Here is a 12,285-nt window from a genome sequence, read left to right as displayed (position 1 = left end):
ACTCAGCGGCAACCCGGAAGTAACGGAGTGTGTTACTTCTGGGTTTCACCACTCACACATGCGCAGACTCTCAAAATGACGTCACGCGCAGAAGCGGCGAAACGCGACACACGCAGTCACGTGTTACGTTCTACTCGCATCCAGAGGTACCACTGTACAGTGCTTTAAGGGATAAGCATCATTTCATTTCAACTTAGTTAATACACTCGCAGAGTAGGTGACATGGTAGAATTGCAGAACTGGAAGGGAGCCCCAGGGCTCATCTAGTCCAACCCCCAGCCATGCAGCTCAAGAATCCCAGCTCAAGAATCCATCCAAATTGCCATCAAATCGCCAAATCGAAACACTCAAATATTTAAAAACCAAGGTGGAAAAATTCTCAGCCTGGTTGATAGTACATTCTGAATCCACTGCTCCTGCCTCAAAGTCTCAGGGAAATAAAAGTTATTGCAAGCAGCACATAATGGGGGAAAGAAGGGGGGGTCAATCAGGCACACACCTTCACACTCGGGGATGCTCTTCAAGTCATATGAGGCATTCTTCCGATCAACAGCATTGCTGGCTTGGCAGGTGATGATGGTGGAGTTTGTGTAACAGGATTGCCGGAACAACTGGAGAACAGTGTCATTCCCAGAGAGGCAGTGCCCATCTGAGCTTTCTTCCAAGGGGCTGGCGGGGTCCCCTGTTCCCCAGGAGACGTCAATCTTTTTCTCTCCAGGTACCACACACTGCAGGGTCACGTTGATGCCCTCTGAAGTCTTGAAGACGTGTAGCAGAGTGATCTGCGGCTCTGGCACTGGAGCTGTTAAAAATGAATCACATAGGTGAAGATATTAACAGGCAAGATGTTAAATTGTATGCAACAACAGCGGCAAGAGTATTGTTAGCCCAGAAATGGAAGCAGGAAGAAATTCCGACAAAAGAAGAATGGCAGACAAAAATAATGGACTACGCAGAATTGGACAAAATGACAGGAAGGATTCGAAACCTGCGGGACCAGAGATTTACAGAAGATTGGAAGAAGTATACGAACTATTTGAAGAGCAACTGTAATCAACAAATTACGCTAGTAGGATTACAAGAAGTTTTGTAAGGAGAAATATAAGAAGTGTTACAAAGTATAAAAAGATAGAGATATTGGTTATGAGTTTGAAATGTAATAATGAAAATAAGAAATGTATATTAAGTGAATAGATTGGAAAATTTTCAGATGTGATTGAATGAAGTCAAAAAAATGGTATAGGATATAAAAGTATGTTTAATTATTGATGAAAATGATATGTTGAGAAACTAATAAAAATTTATTTTAAAAAAAATGAAGCATAACGAGTTGTAGAAAGGATTTCCACGGGTCCTGTACTCCCAGCCCCCGCCATGCAGGAATCTCAACTAGATCACCCCTGACAGGTGCCCATCTACCTCTGCTTCAAAACCCCCAGGAAGGAGAGCCCACCACCTTCTGAAGGAGACCGCTCCACCACTGAACAGTTATTACTGTCAGAAAGCTATTCCAGGGGTTTAGTCTTTGCTCTAGTTATCTCCCACTTGGACTACTGCAATGCACTCTATGTGGGGCTACCTTTGAAGGTGACCCAGAAACTACAACTAATCCAGAATGCGGCAGCTAAACTAGTGACTGGGAGTGGTTGCCAGGACCATATAACACTGGTCCTGAAAGATCTTCACTGGCTCCCAGTATGTTTCTGAGCACAATTCAAAGTGTTGGTGCTGACCTTGAAAGCCCTAAACGGCCCAGTATCCCTGAAGGAGCGTCTCCACCCCCATCGTTCAGCCCAGACACTGAGGTCCTGCTCCGAGGGCCTGTATTTTAATACTTTGTTGGAAACCCAGCCAGATGGGTGGGGTACAAATAAATTATTATTATTATTATTATTATTATTATTATTTAATCAGAACATCCTTTCCTGCCATTTGAATCCATTGGTTCTGATCCTACCCTCCAGAGCAGCAGAAAACAAGCCTGCTCCATCTTCCCTGTGACAGCACTTCAGATACTTGAAGGTGGCTCTCGTGTCACCTGTCCCTCCGCTCTTCTCCAGGCGAAAAATCACCAGCTCCCTCAACCTTCCTCATAAGGCTTGGTTTTCAGGCCCTTGGTCATCTTGGTTACCCTCCTTAAATGAATGAAAAACCTACGCTGTTTTTGCACCAGGGCTTTCCAGAACTTATTCTTCCTATTATTAATTTATTGTTAATATTTTTTATTATTTATACATACAGTGGTGCCCCGCAAGACGAATGCCTCGCAAGACGGAAAACCCGCTAGACGAAAGGGTTTTCCGTTTTTCAATGCGCTTCGCAGGACGAATTTCTCTATGGGCTTGCTTCGCAAGACGAAAATGTCTTGAGATTCTTGCGATTTTTTTTCGCTCCCCACCCCCTTTTTCTAAGGCACTAAGCTGCTAATAGCCTTTTAGCAGCTAATCCGCTAATCCCTTAAGACTTTAATAGCCGCTAATAGCCGCTAAACCGCTAATAGCGCTAATCCGCTCATAGGGTTGCTTCGCAAGACGAAAAAACCGCTAGACGAAGAGACTCGCGGAACGGATTCTTTTCGTCTTGCGAGGCACCACTGTACATACATGCCCTGCCCATCTGGCTGGGTTTCCCCAGACACTCTGGGCAGCTCCCAACAGAATATTAATTTAATTAATATTTCATTTAAAAAGCCACAACATCAAACATTAAAAACTTCCCTAAACAGAGCCAGCCTTCAGATGTCTTCTAAAAGTCAGGTAGTTGTTTATTTCCTTGACATCTGGTGGGAGGGCATTCCGCAGGACGGGTGCCACTACCAAGAAGGCCCTCTGCCTGGTTCCCTGTAGCTTGGCTTTTTGCAATGAGGGAACTGCCAGAAGACCCTCGGAGCTGGATCTCAGTGTCCGGGCAGAACGATGGTAATGGAGACACTCCTTCAGATATACTGGGCCAAGGCTGTTTAGGGCTTTAAACCTGGCTCCCCCGCCCCCCCCCAAAAAAGCTGCAATGTAAGAACATCAGAAGCACCCATCAGCAGGATCGGACCAAAGGGGCCCATCTAGTCCAACAACCTTCCCTCACGGTGGCCAACCAGGTGCCCACATGCAGGATCTGACCCACAACAGCAAACTCTCTCCACCTGGGATTCCTGGCAGCGGGGACTCAGAAGCTCACTGCCCACAACGGAGGAAGTAGACCCTAGCCATCATCGCTTTCAGCCATCAATATCCTCCATTAACTTGCCTGGCCCTATTTTAAAGCCATCTGAGTTGGTGGCATTCACTACAGCTAGAGGCAGCTATGCTTCTGCATACCCTCTTGCTGGAAACCACTAGAGAAGAAAGGGCTCTTCTGTTCGAATCCTGCTTGCTGTTTTCACATGGGCATCTGGCTGGCCAGTGTGAGAAGAGGATGCTGGACTAGATGGGCCATGGGCCTGATCCAGCACGCTCTTCTTGGGTTCTTAGGTTCCATGTTCGGTTCCACCAGAGGCAGAAGGATGGACAAAAATGGACGGATTCGTCGTGACTTACCAGAGACAGTGAGATTGAATGAGAATATTTCCATCTCGGAGGTGGTGTATGTCACTCGACAGTTCAAAACCCCAGTCTCGTTTTCCTGCAAGGCCTTGATCCGCAGCGTGGTCTCATTAAGCACGTCTAGTCTGTCCATGTCTTTCAGGTTAGAAGTCCTCAGTTGTCCGTTCCTGAGCACAGCAAGCTCAAAGGGGGTGCCATTTTGGGGGTATAAGTCCCATTTGATCGTCAGCACAGTTTTCCCAGCGGTTACGTTTAAAGGGAAAAGGACTGGTTTTCCAGCCATCCCAGTAATCTGATGAAGAGGAGCTTTTTTCGGGTTAGCAACAGCACCTAATGAAGAAGAGGATGAAGAAAAAGTTGAGGAGAAGAAGATCCAGAGAAAGAGAACAAGAAAATGAAGGAGGAAAAGGAGGAGGAGGAGGAAAAAATCAAGAAGGTCAAGAAAGAAGAGGAAAATCAAGGAGGAGAAGGAGAAAATCAAGGAGAAGAAGAGGAAGAGGAAGAGGAAGAGGAAGAGGAAGAGGAAGAGGAAGAGGAAGAAGAAGAAGAAGAAGAAGAAGAAGAAGAAGAAGAAGAAGAAGAAGAAGAAGAAACAATTGGTCTTCCGAGACATGATGTAAAGCTTGGAGAGGCTTGTATTTGGGGCTATTGCTTTGGGCAATATGCTGATCCATAAGAACATGAGAAGAGCGTAATGGATGAGGCCAATGGGGCCCATCTAGTCCAGCATCCTGGTAGCCAACCAGGTACCCCAAAGGGAAGCCCACAAGCAAGACCTGAGCACAACCGCCGTTTACCTTCCCGCCGAAGCGGTACCTATTTATCTACTTGCACTTGACATGCTTTTGAATTGCTAGGTTGGCAGGAGCAGGGACCGAGCAACGTGAGCTCACCCCCTTGCGGGGATTCGAACCGCCAACCTTCTGATCGGCAAGTCCTAGGCTCTGTGGTTTATACCACAGCACCACCCGCATCCCTACAAAACGTATACTTGCAAAAAATACAATCACCCAAAATAATATCGGGGGGGGGATCATAGAACCATAGAAATGAAGGGTTGGAAGGGGTCCTAAGGGTCATCTAGTCCAACCCCCGCAAGGCAAGAATCTAAACTCAAGTACCCAAGACAGATGGCCATCCAACCTCTGCTTAAAAACCTCCAAGGAAGGAGAGTCCACAACCTCCCGAGGGAGACCGTTCTACTGCTCTTCATGTCAAAAAGTTCTTCCTGATGTTTAGTCAGTATCTCCTTTCTTGTAACCTGTCCTAGTCTTTCTAACCCTGGACCTTCTTCCAGAAGGCAGAAGCTGAAAGAGATCATTTCCGGGGTGCGCACTATCCTGTGCTATCTCTGCCGCTTTCTTATGGCACCTGGAAGTGTAAATTTGATCCAAGGTGGGAAGAGGGCACCCAATTATTCTCTCCGCAGTCTTTACAACCCTGGACAGCCTTGTTTTTTTCCCTCACTGTGCAGCTCCCAAACCACACACACAGACCATAAGTTAATACACTCTCCACAGTACAGTGGTAAAATGCCATCAACAGGTCCTTGTTTTTCCGGAGGATTCTCCTCTTTTCCAGGCTAAACACACCCAGCTCTTTCAACCACTCCTCATAAGGCTGTTTCCAGACCCTTCACCCTCTTGTTCTCTATCCTCTGCATGTGCTCCAGATTGCCAACATCCTTCTTAAACTGTGGTGCCCTTGAATTGGACAAGGAATTCCAGGTGTGCTCTGACCAAGGCAGAATAGAGTGGGACTATGGCTTCCCTTAAAAAGCAGAGACATCACCTTGCCAACAAAGGTCCGTATAGTAAAAGCTATGGTTTTCCCAGTAGTGATGTATGGAAGTGAAAGCTGGACCATCAAGAAGGCTGATCGCCGAAGAATGGATGCTTTTGAATTCTGGTGCTGGAGGAGACTCTTGAGAGTCCCACGGACTGCAAGAAGATCCAACCTCTCCATTCTGAAGGAAATCAGCCCTGAGTGCTCACTGGAAGGACAGATCCTGAAGCTGAGGCTCCAAGACTTTGGCCACCTCATGAGAAGAGAAGACTCCCTGGAAAAGACCCTGATGCTGGGAAAGATGGAGGGCACAAGGAGAAGGGGACGACAGAGGACAAGATGGTGGGACAGTGTTCTCGAAGCTATGAAGATGAGTTTAACCAAGTGGAAGTGGAAGACAGGAGGGCCTGGCGTGCTCTGGTCCAGGGGGTCACGAAAAGTTGGGCACGACTAAACGACTAAACAACAACAACAACATGACTTCCCTTGATGTGGTATATTTAGCATTGTTTTGTGTACAGACTGGCAGAACTTCTCCAGGCTTTTGATTGGGGTCACCCCTATCAACCCTCCCTGGAGCGACAGACCTGAGTGACAGACCTTCTATTGCAACTGGAGGACTTACCAAAGAGAAAGTAGATGACTATTCCAAAGCGACGTAAAAACTTGAATCTTCTGCCACCCATGCTTGGCCCATCAGAAGGCGATTGCACACGATTTTGGTCTCTGCAGATCGGAACTTGGGAGATTCACGTCTTCAGTCCCTCTAGCAGCAAGCACCTGTCCAAAAAGAGAAGACACCCTAAATGTAGGGGGTGTAAATCTCTCTCCATTCTGGGTTCCCCCAGGAAAGCCCCGGCCTAGACACCACCCTCCCCGTTCACCAAGTCTGCCTGGAATTCAGTCTGGAGAATACAGGTATTTCTTCTAATGCTAACTGTATGGAGGATGGCTAATGTAGCTCCATGACACGCACTCTGCACATGCTCAAAGGGACTGCACCTGTCCCATGGCTTAACCCCAGCACGGGGAACATGTCCTGGCCCCACTAAAGGCTACATTCATTCTGGTTCATGCTGTTGTTCTCCCATATACATTCCCCAGAATGAATCTCAAGGAACTACTATATAATGAATAACTTCTTATAAGCAAGTCAGGCATCATTTAGAGTCCCTTTTTGGGCCGACCAGAAGGAGATTCATGAAACGGAGATTGAAATCTGGGTCTCTCGTCGTCAGAGTTCCGTTGGAATCACACCACCACAAGTATACGTAGTCATTCTCATGGAATTATTTCGGGAATACCTGGACTGTTTGGCTTCGAAATAGTGAGCTGCGTCTGTCATTGAAATTTTTGCATTGTAGATATTATTTAAGATTCCATGTATTAGAAGGAGTTGAAATGTCCTACATTACTGTGAACAAATTTTCGCAAGCCATCTACAGAGTTGTTTAGTTCATGATTCACCTCTCCGTATTCCTTGGGTGTGATAGTTGATGTTATGTACTGAGTTGAACATGATCCAAAAGGCAGCAGTCTGATTGGTCCTAGAACAATAGGATTCAGAATGCGGCAGTCTGATTGGTCCTAGAACAATAGGATTCAGAATGCAGCAGTCTGATTGGTCCTAGAACAATAGGATTCAGAATGCTGCAGTCTGATTGGTCCTAGAACAATAGGCTTCAGAATGCTGCAGTCTGATTGGTCCTAGAACAATAGGATCCAGAATGCAGCAGTCTGATTGGTCCTAGAACAATATGATTCAGAATGCTGCTGTCTTATTGGTCCTAGAATAATAGGATCCAGAATGCAGCAGTCTGATTGGTCCACAGGAACCACCCAATCCAGCTACAGGTGGAAGGGAATCCGCAACCTGATTGGCCTACAGGAGAATCCCGGAATTAGTCAATCACGTGGGGCCCATTGTGTAAATAATGTATATAAAGCAGACATTCTGGGGGAACTTCCATTCCTCCTCACTACTAAAGAGCATGAAATCCGCTCTCGACTCAGAGCATAGTTCAGTTAAGATTCCTGCATTGCAGGGGGTTGACCCACAGGACCCCTTCCAACTTTGCAGTTCTATGATTCAATGGAGGGGGAGTCCGGAAAAGCAAGGGTCTCAATGACTTTGACAAGCTTTCCTCGTTTTGAAGTTGAAAAGTGGGGCAGGGCCAGCTCCCTGGTTAGGCAGAGTGAAGAAACCTGCCTTGTGGGAAACTGACCCAGGTCAGGGCTGCCAGCCCAGTGCGCCCCCTGCCCACCAGCACTCCGGGCGCTGCTCCTGGACAGCAGGTGGGTGCGGAGGGCGCTCCTCCACTTGCCCCTGGCCTGCCCCCTTGCTTCCTTGGGGTGTTCCAGGCGCGAGTAGAGAAACCCACCCATGACTTGAAATTACAAAAGGTACCAGGAAGGGTTGTCCATTACTGTTCATCACGGTCTTGGAGGATCTGGGTTGCGATTCGGCGCTTCTGCGCATGCGCGCCCGCCAAAACCCGGAAGTAACCCGTTCTGGTACTTCCAGGTTTCAGCAGTCCTCCGCCCAAAAAAACCGCCCTCTCCCCTTTTTATGATTACCCGCTCTGGGATCCCACAGCTAATTCTCCCCTGGTCTCCTCGCTGGCCCAAATGGGACTAATTTAGCCAGCTAGCCCTGGCAACCACCTAATGTTTATTGGATGGATTTCCCCCCTAAATTGATTTTTGAATTCTGAGTTTATTGTTATTCATGTTTTATACTGTATTTTATGCTGTTTTTTGTTGCATCATTTAAGTGTTTTAAATTTGTTGTTAGCCGCCCTGAGCCCGGTTTTCTGAACCAGGAAGGGCGTGGTATAAATAAAAAATTATTTATTATTTATAAAATGCATATTAGAGATTAAGTTGGAAAACCATTAGTCGAGGATGAGGGAAGTTCCCAGCTAATACAGCCAACTGTTTTATATTTTATTTGTAAAACTGACATTATGATGGAAATATTTCTAAAAACCAATTAAAAATATTATAAGAGAGAGGGGGGGGGAAACCACCCACTCCTGCTGCCCTCCATGAGCAGCTGTTGGGAGTGCTGGTTGTTAAGTTGTGGGTGAACATATCAGACGACACAGCGATTCTTCAAACTGCTCTTGTTTATTCACAGGCCAGGACAGAACTGAACTGAAGGGCTCAGTCAGCCTGCTTATATCAAGCTCCAGTACCACGTTACTGTAACAACTTTCTAAAACTATCCAATCACTGAACGTCACTTTCTAGCCTTCATTTGCAAAACTATCTACAGTATCCCCCTGCTGGCCCAGGGTGAGAACTTCAGTGCATAACACGGGTGGTGCCTACAGTGGGGGCGGGGGGGAGCTTGGAGGTGGTGGCAAATGTAAAAGCTGCCACACAGCACCAGAAAAGGAAGCTAGCCTGCTAGCCTTATACCAGAAGCTCTGCTCTTGTCAAAAGCTGCAGAGAAGGCTGGGATTTTCCCATTTCAATGAGCTGAGCTACCGGATGATGAAACGGGGGGGGGGGGGGACCAGCTGGGAATAGGAGAAGAAACGTCACACACTGATGTTGGGTGGGAAAATATAAAAAAATTAAAAATTATCCAGTAGCACTTTAGAGACCAACTAAGTTTGTTCTTGGTATAAGTTTTTGCCTGCATGCACACTTCTTGACAGACAGACGCCACTGTTTCACTGACGTTGGGTGGCGTGATGTAAATGGTCCTGCAAACAGCCAAGAATAGACTGGAGGGAATGAGAGGGAAACCGAGTGGAAAGACAATGCCACTCTGCTGCCACTCTGCCCTCCGGCACTCTGCCTTCCAAGTTTCCTTCCTGCAACTCTCATTCAGAGGCACTGCTGGCTGCAGCCTCAGACTGAAGAGGCAGAGAGCACAGAGCTCTCTTGCCTAGTTGCCATCCACAGCCCTCTCCTCCTCCAAGAATTTGCCTAAACCCCTTTTAGTAATAATAATAATAATGTTTTATTTATACCCCACCCTCCCCGGCCAAGACCGGTCTCAGGGCGGCAAACACCGAATATTCATCCAGTAAAAAACATTCCAAACAAAACACCCAACAAACAGTTGATTAAGTTTTAGAGCCATCACAGCCACATGCAAGAGGGAGCTCCGTAGTTTAACTCTGAGCTGCGTCAAGAAGGATCGGGTTTTTAAAAATATCTGTCCTTATTTTTTTTTCCACGTTCAACTTCACTGCCTGTGTCGTTACACCACCACCCAGTTCTAGCGTCAGGAGAGAGGGAGGAAAACTTCTCTGCCCATATAACTTCACCAACTCCCCAAGGCGGCCAAGTCGGGAGAGCGAGACTCAAGGCACTGTGTGCATCATAGCTGTCAACTTTCCCCTTTTCTTGCGAGGAATCCTATTAGGAGTAAGGGAACTTCCCTTGAGAAAAGGGACACGTTGACAGCTATGGTGTGCATGCACTCGTACCAAGAACATACTTCGCTGGTCTCTAAGGTGCTGCTGGAAGGATTTTTTTTATTTTGCAAAAAAAAAAAGTTCCTTGCAAACTTTCTTCGCGGCCGAGGCGCTGCGATCTTACCTTTGCGGATCGGAGCCCCCCGCTCTCGCCTCTGCACGGGGAAGAGAGAGGAGAGAAGACTGCCAGGGTGACATCCCGGTGCGATCTGAACTGGCGCATATATTTCCTCTCCCACGTTACCATGTGCAGAGAAAAGGGGCGGGGAAGGGGAAGGCGGCGGCCAATGAGCCGCGCGCTTCTGCGGCACTTGAGGCGCCAAACCAATGGGAGGCTTTTGGGACTGGAGGGGCGGCGAGTGGAGGCGAAGGGGCGGGCTAGCCGGCGAAGGGGCGGGCTAGCCGGCGAAGAGGGCGAGCCTCCTCGTGCCGGCACTAAATAGGGCAAGCCAGCCGATTGGCTGGCTGGGGGGGAGGACGCCCCGGGATTCCCTGGGATTTCCTTGCTCAAAGGGGCTGCACCAGCCCCCGCTCACGTAGGGTGGGCGTGACGCCCGGAACCCCACCTCCTGGGGCAAGCCGGAAGTGGCTTTAGCGAAGCTTTTAATGTTTGATGCCTTACTGTATTTTAATATTTTGTTGGAAGCCGCCCAGAGTGGCTGGAGAAACCCAGCCAGGTGGGCGGGGTATAAATAATAAATTATAAATATAATTATTAATGCTCCATCTGAGAAGGCCCCCCTGGGAAGGAGCGCAGGACCATAGACGTGCCACGAGATAGAGCGGCCACCTCTCCAAGACCACAGCTTCCGTTTCAGACCGGAAGTTTGTGCGGTGATTTAGTTTCCTCGCACAAAATCCCTTTCTCTCTCTCTGCAATACTGAGGCGGGTTGTTCTCGCTCCTCCTTCTCCCCCCTCCCCAGGGATATGACGTATATCTATGCCCGCTTCTCCTAAAAGAGAAGGGAGGGAGCCGAAGGGGCCCCATCTAAGCACAGCGGGTCCACGGGGCAAAGTGCGCATGCTCCGCCTTCGCGGGCAGAGCCGGTTACGACTGCGCAGGCGCGGGGGTTCCCGCGGGTTGGAGGGTTGCCAGCTGATCCGCCCAGCCTCGGCTTCTCTGCGCTCTCCCAGAAGCCGCCTTGTTTTGTTTTGCAGCCCATCGATTGAGAATTTGCCCGTGTTTTTTCCTGAAACGTTTCCCTACAAGGCAGCTCAGTTGCAACAGAGAGGGACACGGCCATTAGAAAGAAAAACCCCAAAATAATATATAGAATTTTCATAAGCAAAATCGATAGCCCGGCGTCATCAGCCACCCGGCAGACCTTCGTGGAGGCTCCACCAAGAACGCTGAGTTCCAGCTGCCATAAAACCCCCTTTCAATAAAGGAGAGCGGATTCTGCCAGCCCCTGGAGCGTAAAAGCATAGCTGCCCACTTTGGGTTTTGAAAATAAGGGATCAGCAGCCTCTCCTGTCCCGGGGACAGTCCACGGGATATCTTAACAATCCGGGATAGCAGCGGGAAACGGCTGGAATAAGGGAATTTCCCGCAAAAAAAGGGAAGGTTGACAGCTATGCGTAAAAGCCCCTGGATCCAGCCAGTGCCCCGCCTAGTCAATTCCCAAGAAACCAGAAATCGAGATAGACTGCCTCTGCACCTGGAGGTTCCATGAGGACGTCAGAAGAGCCTGGCTGCTGGATCAGGCCAAAGGGCGAGCCCAGCCTCCAGGCGGCCAGCCAGCAACTGGCATTCAGAAGCACATCTGCCTCCTGACAGTGGAGGCAAAGCAGAGCCCCTGGTACTGGCGACCATTGCTGCCTCCTGCGGTAGAGAGATCCACAAGTCAGCTATGCCTGTCGTGAACAATGACTCCCTTGGATTTTTCCTGCAGGGATTTGTTTTTAATGTTGCTTTTAATGTGCCATTTTTATTGTGATTATCTGTGTTTTTAACAGAACATGCATTGATAGATGATGATGATGATGATGATTTATTATTTCTACCCTGCCCAGCTGGCTGGGTTTCGCCAGCCACTCTGGGCGGCTTTCAACAGAACATTAAAAACAGAATAAAACTTCAAACACTGAAAACTTCCCTAAACAGGGCGGCCTTCAGATGTCTTCTAAAAGTTGGATAGTAGTTTATTTTCTTGACATCTGATTGGAGATAGAGAGAGACATATATGCAATAGACACTCGGGTTGCGAACGTGATCCGTGCAGGAGGCACATTTGCAACCTGCAGTGCCGCGTCTGCGCACGCACGGGTCACAATTTGGCACTTCTGCGCATGCACAAAGAGCAATTTAGCGCTTCTGCACATGTGCTGAAATCCGGAAGTAAGCCGTTCCGGTACTTCCGGGTATGGTGCAGTGCGCAATCTGAAGCATCTGTAACCCGAAGTATGACTGTTCATACATATACATACATAGTTTTAATTCTGTTAATGCTTGTTTTATTTTATTTTTCTGCCCCATATGTTTTCTTATGCTATCTGTAAAATGCCCTGAGTCAGTGGAAAAGCAGGG

At 48.1% G+C, this 12,285-nt stretch overlaps 2 protein-coding genes across 3 annotated transcripts in view; both read right to left on the bottom strand.

The window, feature by feature from the left end:
* Positions 1 to 3,864, bottom strand: part of LOC310666139 (uncharacterized protein) — a 29,348-nt gene extending 25,484 nt beyond the window's left edge. Inside the window, exon 1 of the mRNA XM_083416776.1 lies at positions 3,534 to 3,864. Coding sequence (XP_083272902.1) covers positions 3,534 to 3,822 — 289 coding nt within the window. The 5' untranslated portion in view covers positions 3,823 to 3,864. The remainder of the gene's footprint in view (positions 1 to 3,533) is intronic.
* The window catches only part of LOC310666072 (uncharacterized protein), a 1,539,811-nt gene that overhangs the window by 1,043,880 nt on the left and 483,646 nt on the right, over positions 1 to 12,285 (bottom strand). The window lies entirely within an intron of this gene.

The sequence above is a fragment of the Podarcis tiliguerta genome (assembly GCF_965153285.1).
Source record: "Podarcis tiliguerta genome assembly, chromosome: 16".
Taxonomy (NCBI): Eukaryota; Metazoa; Chordata; class Lepidosauria; order Squamata; family Lacertidae; genus Podarcis; species Podarcis tiliguerta.
The sequence above is the reverse complement of the archived record's forward strand: the minus strand, read 5'-3'. Positions and strand labels throughout refer to the sequence as shown.